The 19,941-nt window shown below is 40.8% G+C and overlaps 3 protein-coding genes across 3 annotated transcripts; 1 reads left to right on the top strand and 2 right to left on the bottom strand.

The window, feature by feature from the left end:
• The first annotated feature begins 1,630 nt into the window (after positions 1–1,630).
• On the top strand, positions 1,631–9,096 carry ldha (lactate dehydrogenase A4). Its single transcript, XM_018664121.2, has 8 exons — positions 1,631–1,798; positions 4,128–4,253; positions 4,942–5,059; positions 5,161–5,334; positions 5,448–5,621; positions 5,807–5,924; positions 7,551–7,674; positions 7,778–9,096. Exons 2-8 carry the CDS (start codon positions 4,128–4,130, stop codon positions 7,940–7,942), a joined length of 999 nt encoding a protein of 332 aa, XP_018519637.1. The 5' UTR covers positions 1,631–1,798; the 3' UTR covers positions 7,943–9,096.
• A 937-nt stretch (positions 9,097–10,033) lies between these two features.
• tsg101a (tumor susceptibility 101a) lies at positions 10,034–16,981 on the bottom strand. Its single transcript, XM_018664348.2, has 10 exons — positions 16,574–16,981; positions 15,586–15,673; positions 15,383–15,448; positions 15,001–15,164; positions 14,507–14,633; positions 14,103–14,160; positions 13,747–13,841; positions 11,939–12,141; positions 11,607–11,846; positions 10,034–11,518 (listed from the first exon to the last, which is right to left on the bottom strand). Exons 1-10 carry the CDS (start codon positions 16,613–16,615, stop codon positions 11,429–11,431), a joined length of 1,173 nt encoding a protein of 390 aa, XP_018519864.1. The 5' UTR covers positions 16,616–16,981; the 3' UTR covers positions 10,034–11,428.
• Positions 16,982–18,062: 1,081 nt separating this feature from the next.
• Positions 18,063–19,822, bottom strand: zgc:123278 (uncharacterized protein LOC641569 homolog). Its single transcript, XM_018664350.2, has 6 exons — positions 19,673–19,822; positions 19,471–19,555; positions 19,293–19,358; positions 18,974–19,137; positions 18,683–18,785; positions 18,063–18,451 (listed from the first exon to the last, which is right to left on the bottom strand). The coding sequence occupies exons 1-6, from the start codon at positions 19,712–19,714 to the stop codon at positions 18,333–18,335; spliced, it is 579 nt and encodes a 192-aa protein (XP_018519866.1). The 5' UTR covers positions 19,715–19,822; the 3' UTR covers positions 18,063–18,332.
• Between the last annotated feature and the right edge of the window lie 119 nt (positions 19,823–19,941).

Raw genomic sequence — 19,941 nt, 5'->3', positions numbered from 1 at the left:
CTAACACCATTCACTCACCGAGACACCTGCCCAGTCCACTCCTTCTCATCACACCACAGCTCAGTCTCTCTCCCCTGGCCGTTATTTCTCCTGACTCTGCTCTGTTCCTGGTCTCCTGGACGCTGAGCAGGCTCATAATAACACAGCTGTTTTCCATCACGTGCATATGAATATACATTTTCAACTTCTTCCGTTTCAAAACTCGCATTTGGATCCATATTTATTAATGTTAAACTTGCTGTAACTTGGCCAGATTCCCCAATGTTACGTCACTTCCGGTTGGTCGTTTTTAGATGTGGAAGGAAAATTCTCTCACAAAAACAGCTTCAGAAGTCACTGTAGTGTATATATAAGCATATATTCTTTGAAAATCTAGTTTCTACATTATTTCCCCCACACATTGATTCACTGTGTTACTTTCAGTGGGTTTAGATGGCTAATTTTAAGAATGCAGTTGCAGTTTAAAGAGCAACTTGCAGGTTAGAAACCACAGTGACTAACCTGCAAGTTGCTCTTTAAACTGCAACTTGCAGGTTAGTCACTGAACATGATGGGTAAACACAAAGCCAGTGTTGCACATCAACATTTGATTATCAAATTTTAATTTAATAAATAAATTAATTACATTTTACACTTTTCACCTGTTGCCAAAATGGATGCTGACATAACATTTGGTGCTCGATGCTGCTAAAATACAAAGAATCTAGTCTGTAATAGGGTTTTCCCCCAAATGCTGGAAAACTCAACATGAAACTGTTATAAATCATGTAACATCTCATATCTCTGAAAAGAGAACATCACAAGTATGAACAGCAGCCTATAAGAAAATCTAAAATTACATAGTCTGAGAGCATGGAGTTTAGGTCCTAGTGCAGAACAAATGGTTCATGGAGTACAATGAAAAAATTGAGATGTTATGTTGTAACTTTTATACAACTTTTGTGTCTTTTGTCAGGTGAAACAGCTCTATCAGACTAAGAAAATTCAACAGATAGGAAACACAAACAGCTTGCTACAGTGCTGAGGGTTGAGTAATAATTTAACTATGTTGTAATAACTTAAATCAGACAGCAGGTGGTGCAAAAAAGAATGTTTATCCAAAGACATGCTCTTCTGGAGTGTCACCATTTCCTTCTTATGTCAGCCACATTTAATTTCCTCTAAAACCAAGACTTACACTGTAGTGTGTTAGTCTTACATCATAAGCATAAGATGAAACAAGGCGCATACTATTCAAAAAGTGCACATTGCTGCCCCACTTCGCTAGTTTACACTAAATATTCGTTTACAGTAAATATTAAAGATTGGGCACGTTTCACTCAAGTTCAAGTTGCATCTTCTACATGAGTCAGTCCATAAGATTCATATGTCAGGAATTCCCTGCTACACGTGGACTGTTCAGCCACCAGACAATATAGGTCATAACTCAGTCCGAAACTGAGCCGTGATAACAGCTGAAGTACACAGCGTCCTTAAATTAAATTGTAAATGTATATGGTGGAATTGCGGAACAGATCGGATCTAAATATTAAAAAGAGGTAGTTAGAGATGTAGGACGAGCATCGCCTAATGACTCGCCTCTCTGCCGCATCCTGCCTAGGACGTGACCTGCACCACGCGCAGCGACAACAGACCCGCCCGATCTCATTATGTATGCGCGCACGTAACGTCAACGGAGGAGGCTGTCTTTAAATACCGGGAGACACCCCCACCGCACCACCACTTCTGCGGAAAAGCTGCACTCAGGAAGAGACACATTCCAGCTCGTGCTTTCGCCCGTTTAAACAGAAATCTAAAGGTAAGAAAACGCGTCTGACTAAAACATTCACACAGCACGGCGCCTGTACGCGCCACACTTCTCCGGAAATTATTTATTTTGAGCCAATTGCTTGTTCATTGATTAAAAGGAAGTGGAGAGGAGAACTTCACCTACCTGATGCGCATTTTAAGACGATACAGGGAGGGGCGAGTCGTTCTAGTCAGTATCAATAGAGTTGATTGGTTGTCAATGAGGCTTGCACCAATTTCAATTTTTTTGACAGGTCACGTTTTAGGCTTCACGTGTGGCATTGATGTAGTGAAAGGATGATTTAGTGCAACAGAGTGGATGTAGGCCTGCAGCTTCCTACTTGTTGCACTAACACATAGCCTGAAATGAATGGCTCAAGTTCTAAATTATGGACATATGCCTTTAAGATATTATGTCATGGAATCAGCTGGGTATCCATTGGTGCCCATACGCATAAAATGAATACAATACAATAATAGTACAATAGAGGAAATACGGCAGTACGATTAGGTTGATATAATAACCGTAAAGTCGATGGTTTGAATCTGTCTCTATCATTGCATCGGGGGTTTTGTTGATGTAATATACGCAGTGTTACACAAGTGCCCTCTGCTGCTGGTGTGCACATCATGGCCTATGGGAAAGCAGGATTTAACGAGAGTATCATTATCAGTGGGGTGTTGGTGCTTGTGTATATGTACCTGAGTATTCGAAATATCTGTTTACCATGTGTGGGTTATATTTTATTAATAATCAAACTAATGCTACAGTTGGCACAGTGTTTTGAACTGACACTGGCAGTTGCAGCATGTTGGCATCTACAGTCGATTGATTACATTCAATTCATGCACAGCGGAAAGAAAATCTGGTTTTTCCTGTTTCCCCAAACGTGTGGAATTTTGAAGATAAATGAGTAATAATCCTTTATTAGTCCCACAATAGGGAAATCTACAATGTAGAGTGATGGATTGTTCAGCGACTACATAAAGCAGGCTATAACCAACAGTGGAAGGAGCAGATACTAAGCCTCAGCCATGATACCTGACACCCTATCAGAGCTCAGTAAACCCTTACTGGCCTGCTGGTGATCAAATTATGTAAATGTCATAATATACTGGGAAATATGATAATACAAGCATGCAAGCAAGCAGTTTCAGTTGTCCAATTGTGTGTAACAGCTACTTATTTTAAGTCCCAGAAATTCATATAATCCAAAGCTTGACATAAAACATCCATCTCTCTCTCTCTCTCTCTTTCCAACCATATCGCATTAAGTTCTTTCAGCTACTAATAATCCTTCGTGTAATCCTCATTCAGTCAAGCTGCTGAGGAAGTAATATGGCTGATTTGTACAGCATATTGCAAAGAAAGGAACTCTGGCCAGTATTGAACATATGCAGTACAGTAAGCCTTTACTCTAAACTGAAAAAAAGGGCTCTCTTGTAAAGACCAAACCCAGCAAACCTTGGGGTCGAGTCCTGCTCTGTAGTAAGCTTTCAGCTCACCTCTGAGTGAGAGATAATTGGATAAAGGGATATTAGCTATGACTGTCCCACTTACCACATCCTACTATTGTGTGCAAACTCACCATGGAGAGGTTTTAAATATCCTCTCAGGGAAGGTATTACAGTGTATTAATCCTGTCAGGTACTTCACTACGTGCTGGTCTCCACATCACAGAGAACCGGCACAGTCATGCTGATGATGTAAACGCCTGCAAGGGAGAGACCCAGCCATGCCAGCTCAAACAGGAAACATAAATAGTGATGTGTGTGTATGTGTGTGTGTGACGTCATTTGGGGATGATCCGTGCTGCCGAGAAGACAGGCTGCAGTAGTTTTTTGGGCAGCAGTTGCCATGGAGACCCAGAGAGGCGCTGTGAATCAAATACTGTCTGGAAACCATTTATGGAAGTAAAGATGGAAAAGAGTGGTAGACTTACAATTACGAAACTGGAACTTGTGGTTCAGAGGAATCGTGGTTTGGGGTTATGAAAAAGGGCACACTTTCATTTCTGTAATGATGGTGAAATAAAAGGGAAATTCAAGTTTGACTCAGTTTTTGTGGGATGAGAAAACGGTCACGTACGCTGTGGATCTGCTAGTAACTGACACATGCATTATGCAGCTCTACTTTACTGCCTCTCTCTTTCCACTCTCACCCTCCCTCTTCCCCCTTTTTTTACACTCCCTCTACCTGCTTACCTACTTTTTCCTGCTTCCTCTTTCTTATCTTACCCTCCCCCCTTTCTCGTCTTCTTTTCTCTATTTGGCCTTTGCATAACTTACTTTTTTTTCTCTGTACCTCATCATTCCTGTTTCCTTTTTACGCTCCTCAGATGTCCACCAAGGAGAAGCTGATTGGCCATGTGATGAAGGAGGAGCCTGTTGGCAGCAGGAACAAGGTGACGGTGGTGGGTGTCGGCATGGTGGGCATGGCCTCCGCCATCAGCATACTGCTCAAGGTGAGACAGAAAGAGAGAGAGGAGGAGTGAAGTGAGGACACAGAGTTGAGTGATTTGTGTGATTGCGTGTGTGTATGACTACATGGTGTTCAAATGAGCAAAGGGAAAGATTGATGGCACAAAAGCTTAAAAGGTAATTACAGTACTAACTACAAGAAACAAAAGTGAACTTGTAGGTGGGTGTAAGGTGCTATAGATAAACCCCTGAGAAGCACAGATTTAAATGTACACAAATGAGTAAGCAAATCCACCACATCACGACTGGCATTATAAGTGGAATAATAAGGTTATGTAAAATAGTCTGAGGTGAGAAACCTCTGAAGGCTACAGTCGAACAGACCATGAGAGTGTGCTGACTATCAACTTCTGTAACATTTGACGGAAAACCTGCCTGCATGCTGCCTTATTATATGAAACAGGACAGGAAACTTTGAATTTCCCTCACATTGTCCTTAGCTGGTCCTGTGCCAGCTGAGGAACAACAGAGAGTAAGAGGTCACAGTTAATCTCTGCCAAGGCAGAGATTAATAGTGTTATTCTTCGCTTGTATATCCATGTTATTTACTGGGAGTAACACAGAGGTCAGCCACTTTGAGTAAGCCTCACTGTAGCGTCATCCATGTAATAGATTTACTATATAAAGTGTGTGGTGCATTGTCAGAATAACTTACCGTATGTGTATAATCAGGACTTGTGTGATGAGCTGGCCCTGGTCGATGTGATGGAGGACAAGCTGAAGGGTGAGGCCATGGACCTGCAACACGGATCCCTCTTCCTCAAGACGCACAAGATTGTGGCCGATAAAGGTGAAAATCTGCAAAAATAACCACAACCTTTGACCGGTGCTGACCCATACTGAGGCTGTTACTCTGTGGCTGCATTATAACACACTTTTTGTCACTCACAGACTACAGCGTGACAGCCAACTCCAAGGTGGTGGTGGTGACTGCCGGTGCCCGCCAGCAGGAGGGCGAGAGCCGTCTCAACCTGGTGCAGCGCAACGTCAACATCTTCAAGTTCATCATCCCAAACATTGTCAAGTACAGCCCCAACTGCATCCTGATGGTGGTCTCTAACCCAGGTTAGACGGAAGGGAATGTGAACGAGGGAGGGAGGATGGAAATGCGAAAGGGGAAGGCACATGTATTTTTTTTTTTTTTTTAACATTTCTCCTCTCATTCTTCTCCACCACAGTGGACATCCTGACCTACGTGGCCTGGAAGCTGAGCGGTTTCCCCCGTAACCGTGTCATCGGCTCCGGCACCAACCTGGACTCTGCCCGTTTCCGCCACCTTATGGGAGAGAAGCTCCACCTCCACCCTTCCAGCTGCCACGGCTGGATCATCGGAGAGCATGGAGACTCCAGTGGTATGCAGCTTCGGCTAAAAATAAAATCTCTGCTAGCATTCCACTGTACCTGTTAGTTGGTCTGTGGCAAATCTTAATATAGACACATCATTTATGTGTTTTATGTTGGCGTGATTGTCTTTTTGTCTCATTTTTTTTTGTATAATAAGATTAACTAATTACTATTATATATCTGTTCCTTGTAGTGCCTGTGTGGAGCGGTGTGAATGTCGCTGGAGTTTCCCTGCAGGGCCTCAACCCAAATATGGGGGGTGATGGTGACAGTGAGAACTGGAAGGCGGTTCATAAGATGGTGGTCGATGGGTGAGTACAATAAATTTCTCAGTAATGAGTTTAAAGAACTCCCTGAACTCTCCTGCAAGCCACATTTTTCTCTCTCACACTGCGCAGAGGCCATCTGTCCAGCACCGATGCTGCAGCCACACACATAATGTTTTATTGACACAGATCTTTAGGGTTTAATGGCCTACAGTAACATAAAGACTACAAATCCTGACACAATTGATTCCAATGGAGCTGACTAGACTTGGTGAGGAATTTGACTAGGGAAACGAGCCAAAATGCAAGCAGAGGCAGGTACACAGTGCACTACTGTGTTGTGGGTTCAGTAGAGCCTGGCAGCCAATACAAACACAATAGCTATGCTGCTCTCTGTGTAACATAATACTGTACAGTAGTGGTCATGACTGTACTTACACGCCCTTAAAGCAACATTGTGTAACTATTTTACCTTACAATAACAACTTCAGAATTTGATGGCACACTGACCTGTTATACAGAGAGTGGTGCCTCTGTCATTCCCACTCTGTGCCCTGAATGCCTATTCTTGTACTGTGAAACTTTGGTGAGATGGTATGATTTCCTGCTAACTGCGTGACAGTCAGTGGATTTAACTGCGGAAATCAGGCCTAACAACTTTGAGAGTAATGCTGAACTGTAGTTCACTTTAAAAAAATCAGCGTTCATGTCTGAGTGGAGCTATGTAGATGTTAAGTTTGATTCTGTACATGAGCCCCACAGAATTAACTACCACTCATGGCTGTAGAAACAGTTGTTGCTTCGCAAAGCTGCATTTTGTTGCTTTAATGAAATAAATGGCAGTATTAAATCCTGACATAGAAAAGGTTTTCCTCTTGAATCAAGGATTTTAGTATGACCTAGTCATGGTACCCAATCAACACTGCTATTTGCAACATTTGTTACTTACATCTCTTTTGTATTATGAAGTTGTGTAATTCTTGTTGAAAGTTAAGTAATGCAAAGCTTGGCTTGTAAACGTCATTGTCAGCCAGTCAACCTGACTTATCTTGCTTTAGGTCTTTAGGGAGGTCAGCCATGTACAACACAATAGGCGATTTATCGTAGATGTTTGTAAAGGTTTCATGAATGAAAGAAAGGATGTCCTAACAGAGAACAAAATACAACAGCAAAGGTGCACCCCTCTCCATGTGCACAGCCTGCAGAGGAAAGTGTATTTGTCTTTTCTGTTTCTTCTTCAGTCTTAGTTTGAAGGCTTCTGAAAATGGACGTTATAACTTGGATTTGAGTTTGCGGTGCACTGCCTTCCTAAGTTCATTCAAACATGAACCAGATGGACCAGATTTATTTATGTGCCACTCTCTGCATGCATGCATCAAGCTCAACACAGCAGGTATTCGGAGTGATGATTACACAATTATAAAGTTCCCCCCACAAAACAGCAGTAGATACTGAACTAATATGCAGGCTTCAGTGATTTTTTTGTTCCTCTCATGGTGACAAACAGCTGAATTCTCAGCATGAAAACATCTGGAGAGAAGATGTATTGGGGATATTAGATGAAAATGACTATGTTGGAGGAAACAGTCCCAAACACCAAAGCAGACTGATCTCTGGGACATGCAGTTCTCACTTTTTCAATGTTTTCCTTGTTATTTGTATGCACTGCAGAGCCTATGAGGTCATCAAGCTGAAGGGCTACACTTCCTGGGCCATTGGCATGTCTGTGGCTGACCTGGTGGAAAGCATCATGAAGAACATGCACAAAGTGCACCCTGTGTCCACACTGGTCCAGGTGAGGATCCTGAAAGCAAGCCATATATTTCATTGTCGGGCAAATCCTAGATGACCCTAGGTGACCCTGTCCTTCCTGTCTCCTTCTTCCCGCCCTCTGTTAGGGCATGCATGGAGTGAAGGATGAGGTCTTCCTGAGTGTCCCCTGTGTCCTGGGCAACAGCGGCCTGACAGATGTCATCCACATGACACTGAAGCCCGATGAGGAGAAGCAGCTGGTGAAGAGTGCTGAGACCCTGTGGGGCGTACAGAAGGAGCTCACCCTGTGAAGAGCGCTCCTCTGAATTCTCCGGTCCACCCTGAGACCACACCAAAAGCTGTGTGGTTAACCCCCACCCACTGTACTTCCTATGTCCCTCACGGCAATGGGCGAATGAAATCAAGTGACGGCCAAGTGTTTGTAGCTAGACCCATGGAAGCTAGATATTACCTTCAGATATTCATGCATGGGTGTCGTTTTCCTTTGCCGTCTCCCACCTTCCTTCCTCCCTCCATGACTGAATTTTCAGAAACACAACTTGTACCTTTAGCCTTTGATCTCAGCCTGTGTTGGAGAGAGGGGGTATGTATCTGTTGTCGTGTCTATACATCAATCGTAAGGCCTTTGTGTATAGAGCATATACTGTATACACTGTGTACTGTACGTTACCATGTACTGTTGCTATTTCTTCTATACACTCCTTGTTCGTAGTTGTCTGTGTTTTCTGTGATTGTTACCAGTTGGTTTTTTCCTCTTGGTAATCTCTGTTTAATTTTTTATTTGGAGTATAATGGAGACATTCCATTCTCTATGAGGAGGGCTTCCTATCCACCTAGAGTCATAACAACACTGCTGCAAATATCACTGGGCCAAACTCCTGTGATACCAAAGTACCTTATCACTTGAGAAAAGCAATGCTGCATCTCCTGGTTGGCATTGAAGCCTTTTTGAACAAATTTAACCACAAGTGCACTGACAGAAAAAAACCTAAATCTAAAAGGCAAGCTGCTGACAAGAATGGTTACATCTGAGAGAATTACAGGGATTTTCAACAAGGTGAATTGCCATAATTTAATTTAGCAAAGAGATAACAGAGACCCAATGGGAAAGAGTCAGCTAGGATCACGACCTAGAGTCAGGTTATTAATCATATCAGAAGGTAACAATCCCGAAGAAGGTGTTATTAGTTTGTGCACCCTAAATATCCTCAAAGGGTTTTGTATTTATTTAACTCCACCTGACTCTAGAGCAGAGGACAAGATAAAATGATGCTATTATTTAAAACTGTTAATACTGTTAAGATCTATTTATGTATTAATGTTACGTTAGATATGGTCGATCAATCACTCACTGACTCACTGAGCAACTGTACCTGTCATGGCAGCTGGATATTGATTTTTATTTGCCCTAACATCAAATAAAACTGCCAGGATCATGATACAAGCCTGTCCTTTGTCCTTTCCTGTGTTTGTCATCCGAACTAGCAAAAAGCAGTTTAGCTGACTCAGCTGCTCTTCGTGCACATCTGTGGGTCAACTCGAGTTAGATGAGGTTTTTATGCAGGAGAATGAATTGTGGTCGCTAGCTTCTATGTAACACCTATGTATATACTGCTGCACCTGCTGAAAAACACCAGCACGTAGCTTTTCTATGATTAATAAGCCATCAAAAAATAATGAAGAACATACACCGATCAGCCATAACATTATCATTAACATCGATATATTCATGAGGAACCTTTGGTCCTGACATTCATTTGGATGTTACTTTGCCATGTAGCACCCACCTAAATATTGTCACACCAGTCATATTGTCAAACCAAGCACACATCCCACCAATGGCAACAACACTCCCCAATGTCAGGGGCTTCCCCAAGCAGGATAATGTTCCTGTCAGTACCTGTGGGACCTGGTAAATATTGCATAGGTCCCCTTCATACTGGCTAAACAGCTCTGACCTGTTGAGGCTTGGACATTGGGTCTCTGAAGATCTCCTGTAGTGTCTGGCGCCAGGACATTGGCAGCAGATCCTCTGGGTCCTGTGGGTTGCGGGATGGGACCTCCATGGATCTGACTTGTTCTGGATCGTCCCACAGATGCTGGGTCAGATTAGGATCTGGGGAGTCTGGAGGCCAGGTCAACACCTTGGGCTCTTTGTCGTGTTCCTGGAGACATTTCTGAGAAGTTTTTGTCTAAAACAATGTTTAGGTGGGTAGTACATGTCAAAGTAACATCCAGATGAATGAAGGGCCCATGGTTCGTCAGCAGAACATTATATTATAAAAAGATAATGAATGTTATTCACTTCAGATGTGGTTTTAAAGTTATTGCTGATTGGTGTATACTGAAATATTGATAAATAAAATTATCTCAAAGAGATGAACCATTAAATCAGATTTATTTTATTTGTACTGATTTACATAAATCTACAGATATAAAAGAACAGGTGGTTGAATTGGAAACAAGAAAAAAAATAACAGCAGATATTCTATCATACAATTCAAAGTGCATTTAGTAAAAGGCTAATTTAAATGAGACCTGTTTTAACTTTACATAAGTTAACTTTTTGATTAGTACAATAGTTTATTTTTTGTACCCTCCAACGCTCTGGCTTTATTCACAACTTTTTACTGAAAACTTAAACTTCTCAGCAGGACTGAGAATGAGTGGACAGCTCAGGTAAAATAGAAAAGTAAACAAAGATACAGAATTTTGTTTTGTAATACCTTATAGAATTAAGTATGTCAAGACTGCCACCCACCTTAATTAGAGACAGTGTACAGAGTGAAACAACCACTGTACATGATTGACTGGTTAGTGCAGTCAGATTGGAGGGTAGACCTGAGCAGCTGACACACATGAAAGAACCTCACTCACACCTTCATAAAGAGACACTCAGATCAGGGGGAAAACATAATAGTGTGGGCAGCTCAAAATTCAGCTCTTTAAACAAGACAGTGAAGAAACACAGTTCGGGTACACGGTGATCATCACTTCTGCTGTATGAAAATCGATCCATTTGACTTCATGGCTACTGAACATGACCCAGACTTCATGCAGCATTAAATCCTGAGGCTGAACCCCGGTCCTTCCTGAAAGGTTGCCCAGGGTATTTATATCAGAGCCTAACCTTTTCATTATGAGGGGTGTGGACATATGGGGCTCTCTACAAAGCCCTTCTCTACTAGCCCCTACCAATTTGTGCTTACTAGCCAAATGACTTTGTCTGGCAAAGGGATTGCAAACAGAACCTGTGGTCTACCCTGCAGTGCAGCATGTACAGGTTGACACATTAACTCACTGTGCGCCAAACCCAGTTACACCACAAACACTCAGGGCAAATGTCACATACACTACATACAGAATAGGCTCGCACCTCACTTTTACCAATATGGCATGTGTCTTAAGCAGGTTTTTGTGTCAACCACAGAACCTGGTTCTGTATTTTATACTATACTGGGGCACAAACGTAATGGTTCCATGTCTGGGTCATGACTATTGATGCATAATGATAAAAGTATTTGGTCAGATCAAAATACAAACGGTGTCGCACTACAACTGTAGCCACACTGTTTGAAATTTCAATGTGCTAAACAAGACAGTCCTATTCTTCATAAGTGTTGCTCTTCAGATTTCTGTCACAGATTTTACTGAGTTCAAAAAAGGAGCAGCGGTTCTAAATACATGAAGACATTAAAAAGGGAATAAAACAGCGGAGGAAGAAGAGACAGGAAGAGAGAATGAAGATACGAACGCTTCCAGGTAGTCAGTGTGGGTCAGTAGAGGTCACTAAGGCCAGCAGTCTTGCGGGCTTTCTGCATGAGGGCACGAAGCTGGAACTGCTTCCTGGACAGAAGGCGTACATGCTGTAACAAAATAGAATCAAGAGTCAATAAAAACCACAGACTCCAGTGTATCTACACATATCTTATTTGCTTTTTCTGAACTCGTCACCTTGAGGAAAACTTCCAGGTCTATGACGCCCCTACGGAGGGCCTCTCCCAGGTAGAAGATTGTGTCCTCAATTGCATTCTCCTCAGCATAAAGGTTCAGGATCTGTTTGTACAGCGGAGCGGTGGGCACGATGACATCATCAATGTCATTGTTCTCTGACTGGTTCTCCATCTTCTCCAAGGCCTCGCTCAGCTCGTCGTCCTTTCTCTTCAGCAGTTCGATGTTCCTGTCAACCTCAGTCTGGTGGAAAAAATTACAACCATGGGACCATTTGTTCAATTTGTTATTATGGAAAAAAATAATGGTAGAAAATGGAAAAAAATACCACTCACCACTTCCTGGTCCAGTCTTGAGACCATCTCCTCTAGTTTCTGATGCCCTTTCTTCAGGTCTTCCTCTGTCCGCTTCAGAGCGTCAAGCTCAGCCTGAGCTCTGTCCATCTCCTCCTTCATCCTCCAGCGAAGCTTGTCACTTACTGCTGAGATCAGAGATGCACGGATAGTGTCCTCGCCAATGGTGCCATCTCTGGTCTGACCTTAAAACGAAGAGGTTAAGAAGAGATGTTAAGACAGTGAACAATTGTTCAGTGTGGATTTGTTACGCTTGCCATGTACAGCCCCATACCTCATTAGAAGTCATGAATATAGGATGGGTTGGACAATATTGAACTAGGTTACATTTTCTAGCAACACAGGTCTAGAGCCAATTCAAAGAAGCACCACAGAGACACCATCAGGCCAGATGACCTAAAAATGTAAAGATTAAAGGCAAAACCCAAAATGTGTCTTGGTAAAATAGCCACCACAAACCTCCAGAACACCACAGGAGAGATGACCATCATTCTTCCAAAATCAGTAGTGAATAGCACACATCATGTGACTCAGTCATTTTCAGACTGAGACCATTCAGTGACCCCATGTGGTCTGTATGGAACCACCTGATGCTGTTGTGTTTCTCCACTCATTTAGGTTTTACCTTTAATTCATCACCCAGCTGTAACTGGCTGACATTAGATGCTCATTCATTAGCTTCAATGGCATTCAAAATGACAAGTGTCATTAGCAGGTAGAATGCTTATGACACATCTTGATCATTTTAAACTCAGTTACTGTACAAAAAAGGAAACCGCTCTAAACTTCCCACTGATGTTTACCATGGTGTTAATGGACTGCGTAACATTAAAGATATTATATATATGTCTAACATTTTTCTCCATATGTATTTTATTGAGGCTCTATTAGTGTTAACAAAGTTAAGACAACTGTATGATTAATATTTTTCTAATATTTTGTTCCCACACACATGCACATGGGAGTGACCAAAATAATAAAATACAAGAGATATTAGTAAATGAAACATCATCACAAACTAGGCTTCAAAAGCTGCAAAATTCCAGGTTATGTAAGAGTAAATGCACTGGTGGATGTCGTCGGAGTCATGGCCACCTCAGTAGTGCAGTCTGGAGTCAGCACTACAAATGTCAGAGTTGATCAGCCTTGAGACCCAAGTAGTCTTCAGGCAAACCCACTTCTTCCCCTTCACTAAATATAGGAGACAGCTTAAACTCCTCCTGCATACTGGTCCCTGACCAGCATTTCACTGGTGCTAACTGATGTTTCAGATGGCAGGTGGGTTCCCTGATCATAAGTCTGTCTTTGTGTGGAGTTACTGTTCCCATCCTAAATATAGCGCTGTGTGCTTCTGAAATGTAGGGTGTGAGGTGTGGAGGGGGTACTGCTCCTTTCCCTCCAGGTCCATCCTACCCTTTGACCTTTAATGCTCCCCACTCGAGTTACAGTGATGACCTTTCAGTGGCGGCTCAGCGCGCCACCGCAGTCACACAGAGGGTGAGAGAGTCTGAGTCAGAAGGTCAAGTGTCTTAACTCGGGGTTAACTAAAGACTTCAGAATACTGGAAAGGTATTGTTTTGTCTGAGGTGAATTAACCTTTGGATTAATGGTAGGTCACTGTATTGCAATATTACGATACACCAGAAACTGTTGCATGTTACCTGATAATTCTGTTTTTTCAAAACTTAGAAATATGGGGATTTACATATGTATCTTAAATTTTTACTTTCAAATGCATCCATGAGATTAAGCAGAAATAAATCACCCCAGATACTAAATGTAATACATACCAACAGTGGAAACTGGAGGCTGGGTGGGGTAGTGTGCAGGGCCTGCAGTGGCCGGGTAAGAGTTGCCAGCCTGGTACTGGTATCCTTGATAGCCTCTGCAAATACATATATGATCAACAAATAGCTACCACTTTATGTTTTAAACTTTAAAGAATTTCAAACAACTATCTTTAACTTTGGGACATATGTATATACATATATGTATATGTAACTGACACAGTTGTATAGTGTTAAATTTGCTTGTGAGTGATAGAAACCACAAAGATAAACAAGCCAGGACAGGTTTGTTGGGAAATACAGTGTATGTGTGTTAGCTGCAGGAGGGAGGTTTGAGAACTGCTTGGCAAACATCTTACCCTGGGTTAGGATTTGGACCATAGGGTGACACCGAAGGCATGCCAGGCATGTAGGAAGCTGAGGTAGAGAGTGATAATGAAACAATCAGGTCACATGGATCAAAATATTCTCCAACTCTTTCACTTTCACAGACACATTTCTTGTCAGTGTCCAGTGTGTACTATGAGCTCCATCTGGTGCTCAAGAAAATAAATGCATTATTTAAAATATGATGTATTCTATTTAACTGAAGGGTGTTTTTAATATTTAGTCAACCATCACTGACGTAAATATATATAATATACACCTAACAGTATACTGAGAGGTGTTCTTTATGTAAATACTTGGATCATCCTGTTCTACTGACACTTTCAGACAACAACTTTGCCACTTAAATTTACAACAAAAAATTCATGTCACTCACGGTTTGGGGGTCCAGCTGCTTGGAAGGCTTGGTAGGGGGCTTGTGTGGTGGGACGAGAAAACACAGGAGGCTCCTCTCCAAACACCACAATCATCACCTGTATCAGACCATACAGGTCTGACTGGGGCTGTAAGACATACAGTGAAGTTTTATCAACCAATATAGAAAATGCAGAAGATCGTGTCAAATGATCAACAGGCAAGCCACAGTTCAAATATCATCTAGAGCCACAGGTACATTCATGGTCCCCATGATTTCCCCATTTTGTGCTTATGGCTAATAGTCCTAAACATACACAAGATATATCAGAGAGCTACAACATATTCTTATACTGTATAGTAGTCTATGTTAGAGCCTCCATTTATACATAGATACAGTATTTATATAGTGTTTTTCATTATCAATTTTAATCTATGTATTCACATTCCACATATTGTCATTACCTAAATAAACAGTCTATAATTAAAAGCATTGATTGAAAACCTCACACTTACATGCTTCCACTCATGTAGATAAGGCAGGTAGATCTTGCCATTGGCATCGATGTGCTTGCCAGTTTTGATCATCATGGCACTGGTAGGTTTGACAAAACATATGGGGGGGTTGTAGGGATATGTGTCCAGCAACCACAGACACACTGGGATGTTGTAGACATTGCCTAAAGGAAACGAAGACACAAAGTTAAAATGTGTTTTTAAGTCTCATCACTCTCATCTCTCCATCCTTAACGCTTGACAAAGTGTTTTCTATTTTGAATCATCTTTTTGTATTCTGTATTCTGACCACAGACTTTCTAATTATAGGATGGAAAATGTGCAATCCAATTTTATAGTGAAACAGTTTCTTTAAAAAGCAAGAGAAACATTTTTTTTTTACCTCTGTAGCTCACTGGGACTGTTCCTGTTAAGCTCATCAGGTCTCTTGTGGAGCCATCATTAAACACTAAAACACAAGAGGAACCCATGTAAACAAGGAAAACAAGTGCGATATATAGATAGATAGATATATAAAATCACATAAACATACAATAACTAAGACCACACAGTCAAACACAGGAGATCAGTTATCATTTAATTTACCATAAGCATCCATAACTGGCTTCAAGTCCTTGTACTGGGAGATGACATTGGTTATCTCACGAACTGTCAGATCTCTGTATTTGTATTGCTGGATAATGACAACAAACGAAAGAAGGGGGAAAACGTCATTTATTTTATTATGTTGAAAGATCAGACACAATTGCTGACACTCAGGATTAAAAGGCATTGATACAATAGCTGACACAACTAATAAACTCAGTTGTTTGCTTGCAGTACTTAGCTCATATTGGCTGTCTAAATAAAATACAATATCACAATTTGTGATATGAGGATCCTGTCTTAAATCCGGATGGTATCTTCATTTCAAATGTCCAAAAGGCCTACATTTTAGGTTGTGATCCATTGTGATGTACACATAATGCCAATATTTCATCTGTGAACCAAACTCAAATTAAGAAGATAAGTAGATCTGTAATTACTCTAAGAGATCAAAAATGGCAGCTTGAGCCTTGAAGCAATTGCAGTGCATTTTAACATGCACCGTTCGTCTGGAGAAAACATACATGACTTTACATTTAATACGAGTACAGATACTCAGAAAGTGACATTTTCTTTACTAAAGAAGAAACCCTTCAAAATAGTTATACTACCTGTACAATAGCTCATTAACATTTGGGATCATTGTTTTAAAAAATGAACTCAAAACAGCCATATGCAAAACTGAGAATTGTGGTCTTGAAGCATATTTATATACAGAATCAGTGATGTGAAGTAAGTGGCTATGCTAGATAGCAAGAAAATGCAACAGACAGATTGTACTAGGGATGTTAGCAACCGCAAAACCAAAAGTTAAATATACCAAACTGATCGGAAAAACGGGCCGATAGTTATAAATAAACCAGCAAATCACATTCCAGGAAATGTTAACCAGCTAATCATCTGATAGCGCCATGTTTAGTGTCGGTAACATTAGCTAACTTGCTAATGTTGGCCACCAAGTGCTCCAACAGTTAAGCAGCAGGCTTACCTTCAGCATTTTCTTGAGGGCTCCTTCGTTGACAACTGCCATGGTGCCTGAATGTTTGTATTATATGTTCTTATTAATGAATTAAGCGAATGAACAGCTGTCTCTGTCTGGAGTGACAGCTAACACAAGCTAACGCTAGCTAGCAGGACTTCAGTGAATGCTAGGCTAACGTTAGCCCAGCCTCGGGCCTGACTACAGTTAAGACAATGATTCGGTTTCTATATGAGATCCTCCTGTCCAACACGAGTATTGTCTCTGTTGTTGACGCGCCGAGATTCAATAAATTAACTAAGCAAAGAAACCAGGCAAAAACAGTTCATTTACAGTCTCTAAAAAGAGGCCGAAAAACAACTATCCGATGATCAACAAAAAGAATTTCCGGCAGCACACCTGACTGCTTCCGGTCCGCGTATGACGTGGGTAGTAGACGAGAGGTTCCCAAGGTGTGGTACACAGAACCGTAGCTAAGGTAAAATAAGCAATATATTTTACCCATGTGTATCACATGTAAAACAGGTATGTGATGTATTTTGATAAACAAATTATCATATTATCATGATCTCTCTGTGCTTTCAGTACTCTTAAGTTAAATTATGGCCCTGTTGTAAGAATTGAGTTAAAAGATTAGAGGTAGATGCTAATTTTTTATGGAAAAAAAAACAACTGAACAATAAACAATATACAGTAGGCATGCAGTAAGCAAGTAGGCCAGTTCCAACACTTACTGTATTTGCTCACCCAAAGAAGGGAAAAATATAGCTTGAAAAAACCTTTATTTAAGATAGCTGTGTAATACTGTCAAAAAAATCCCACCAATGCCAAACCTCAGAATTCCTTTAGCAAAACAAGGAAGATGTGAAACCACTTTTCAGTTGAAACACAAATGATGCAGGACATTCAATGTCAACACCCAATAAGACAAGTTTATTTCACACATCACATATTAGGTGAAAATGAAACATTTGTAGTATGCTTTTAATACTGTCTGTTTGGCAGTTCTATTGAAAGTGATTCCCACAATAATAAGAACAACTCTTTATTTATAATACCAGGATGAATCAGCTCACTTTTCCTAAGAGGTTGATTTAAGATATCAGAGTCCTGTCTTTGGGAATAGTTTTGACTTTATTTTCTGAGGGAAAACCTGCAGTCACTGTAGGTTTTTAGGTTGTTTTTTTAAACACAGTAAATGAGATATAAAGTCAAAGTCAAGTAAAACAAGCTGGCTTACATAAATGAGTGGATTCATTTTCAGTTTAACAAAGGATTTTTTCAAATTTCTGTTCTGTTCTCTGTCAAAAGGAAATAAGCACTTCTCTTGAGCCACACCTGGCTGTGTATGTGTTCCGGAAATTACAGTGTTCTCTCTTCTCTGGTCAAAAGTCCAAAACACTTGTAGCTAAAGTCACAACACATGCAGTTAAAGTGAAAAAGCCTTGTAAAGTGGTGGTAAAGTAATTCATATATGAAATAAATAAACATACAGCCATTCAAATATTGAAGTAGTTTGTTATATTCATAAGAAAAAACATTTAAAAACATTTTTTTAATGGCATAATGTACAACACACCCCCACCAAACATGTTTTCACCAGGTGCTGTTTGACATTTATAATCTGAATCATCTGAAAAATATACAGAAATTTTGTTATTTGTCTGAAATGATGATTTCAGGAACTATAAAACAATCAATGGATACCATCTGACACAGTACAATGAAACACTTTCTACGCAAATTATTGTCACATTCCACAAAAAGACTAACAGTTGGTTTCATTTTCTTGCTGGAAAGGTTGACCATCTCCTCTGGGTAAAGACAGGTACGAACTTCCATCTGCTTTTGAGAGCACCTCTGCTTGCCTTTGGAACTGCAGCCAACCTAAAAATAAAGGGTCCTTATCAGTCACAACAAGCTCATAAACATGTTGACACAGGAAAGGTATTTTCAGCTTTTGCTCTTCAAGTGGTGAAGCTAGATTCACACAAAATCAGGTGTGGCCTAGATACGAAGCTTGGATCTGTCTTATCAGCTTGTATCTAGGACATAGATGCATGTGTTGTTTTGAAACAACATGATGGCTTGCTGTCTGCCAGCCTGAGTGTTACTTACATGAGTCTTGTTCTGGCTCTGGATGAGGCTGCATACACACAGGGGGAAAGTCTCCAAACGTGGCAGCCATCACCTGCAGCAGGCTCACGAGGTCACACTCGCCCTGATGGGGGGCAAAGGAAAAGTCACACCAATGTAGCATGGCTGTAAAGCTCTAAACCGCACCCTTCTGTACAGCTGTAAACACCAGTAAAAAAAAAATAAAATAAAATGAAAAACAATCTTTAACTGGGATGCCTCTTTTTACATGCAACCCTGTTAAACAATACAAGACAATGGCTCAATTCTCACATTCTTCCATTCCTCCAGGTAAGGCAGCTGGATTTCACCATTGCTGGAGATGTACTCTCCTCTGAGGATCATCATCTCACGTGTGGGTCTGACGTAGCAGATGGGGGCAGTCTGCGGGTAGCTTTCCTCAATCCACAGGCACACAGGTATGTTGTAGGTCTTGTCTTGTATCAAAACAAGAGGGGGAGGTATTTTGTCTTGCATATTGTGAGTGATTTTTCTTTTCTTATTTTGAAATAGATAAGAATACACACCAAAGTGAGCTTCTGATTATAATTTAGCTGTTTAATAGGTCCACAAAATGCAAAGGTATTGTTACCATTAATCATGACAGGGATGGTGCCGGTCAGACTCATCAAGTCCTTTGTGGTTCCATCATTATAAACTATAGAATAAATAAACATCATTAATGTAACAATGACTGTATCATTCAGAGCACTTGTTGAAGTGAATAAGTTGAGCAACAGATTGTGAGCTGTTATATCTTTGTGTCTTACCGTATTTATCCATTATGGGCACAAGCTGTTTGAAGTAGGTTATTGTGACATATATTTCATGAGCCACGTGTTTGCGAAGAAAAGTCTTCAAAAAAAAAAAGGATAAAACACAAAACACTGAAAAAAATCTATACATACAATTTCTTGTTTATGTTTGACTCAGAGAGCATTAATTCCTCTTTCAATTGACGATTATTCTTACCTTAGGGAGCATTTTCTTGATTGTATCCTCAGAGTATGACATGATGACAATTTCGCTGAAAGGAAAATGTTTGTTTTCCAAGTATTTCTTCGATCGCTAACACTCACCAGCCCTCACTAGCCTCTCTGTCTGAGGTTTTATGGATAACCTCATATCTTTTATGACCCTTGAAAGCCAGTAACAGAACAGCCTCACAATTATGCAAATCATCTGCCCTAAAAACTAATAACTGGGTTACATGGCTTGAACAAACAAGATAGGAATACAGT

Source organism: Lates calcarifer, linkage group LG10, assembly GCF_001640805.2.
Source record: "Lates calcarifer isolate ASB-BC8 linkage group LG10, TLL_Latcal_v3, whole genome shotgun sequence".
Taxonomy (NCBI): domain Eukaryota; kingdom Metazoa; phylum Chordata; class Actinopteri; family Centropomidae; genus Lates; species Lates calcarifer.
The sequence above is the reverse complement of the archived record's forward strand: the minus strand, read 5'-3'. Positions and strand labels throughout refer to the sequence as shown.

Coding starts and splice junctions, on each gene's coding strand:
- ldha (XM_018664121.2), top strand. CDS start 4,128: ATGTCCACCAAGGAGAAGCTGATTGGCCATGTGATGAAGGAGGAGCCT. Junction 4,254..4,941: donor CCATCAGCATACTGCTCAAG/GTGAGACAGAAA, acceptor GTGTATAATCAG/GACTTGTGTGATGAGCTGGC. Junction 5,925..7,550: donor CATAAGATGGTGGTCGATGG/GTGAGTACAATA, acceptor TATGCACTGCAG/AGCCTATGAGGTCATCAAGC.
- tsg101a (XM_018664348.2), bottom strand. CDS start 16,615: ATGGCAGTTGTCAACGAAGGAGCCCTCAAGAAAATGCTGAAG. Junction 14,161..14,506: donor AGCAGCTGGACCCCCAAACC/GTGAGTGACATG, acceptor TCTCTACCTCAG/CTTCCTACATGCCTGGCATG. Junction 12,142..13,746: donor GCCTCCAGTTTCCACTGTTG/GTATGTATTACA, acceptor CTTCGTTTTAAG/GTCAGACCAGAGATGGCACC.
- zgc:123278 (XM_018664350.2), bottom strand. CDS start 19,714: ATGTCATACTCTGAGGATACAATCAAGAAAATGCTCCCTAAG. Junction 19,359..19,470: donor GCCCATAATGGATAAATACG/GTAAGACACAAA, acceptor TTTATTCTATAG/TTTATAATGATGGAACCACA. Junction 18,452..18,682: donor AGAGCCAGAACAAGACTCAT/GTAAGTAACACT, acceptor CTTTATTTTTAG/GTTGGCTGCAGTTCCAAAGG.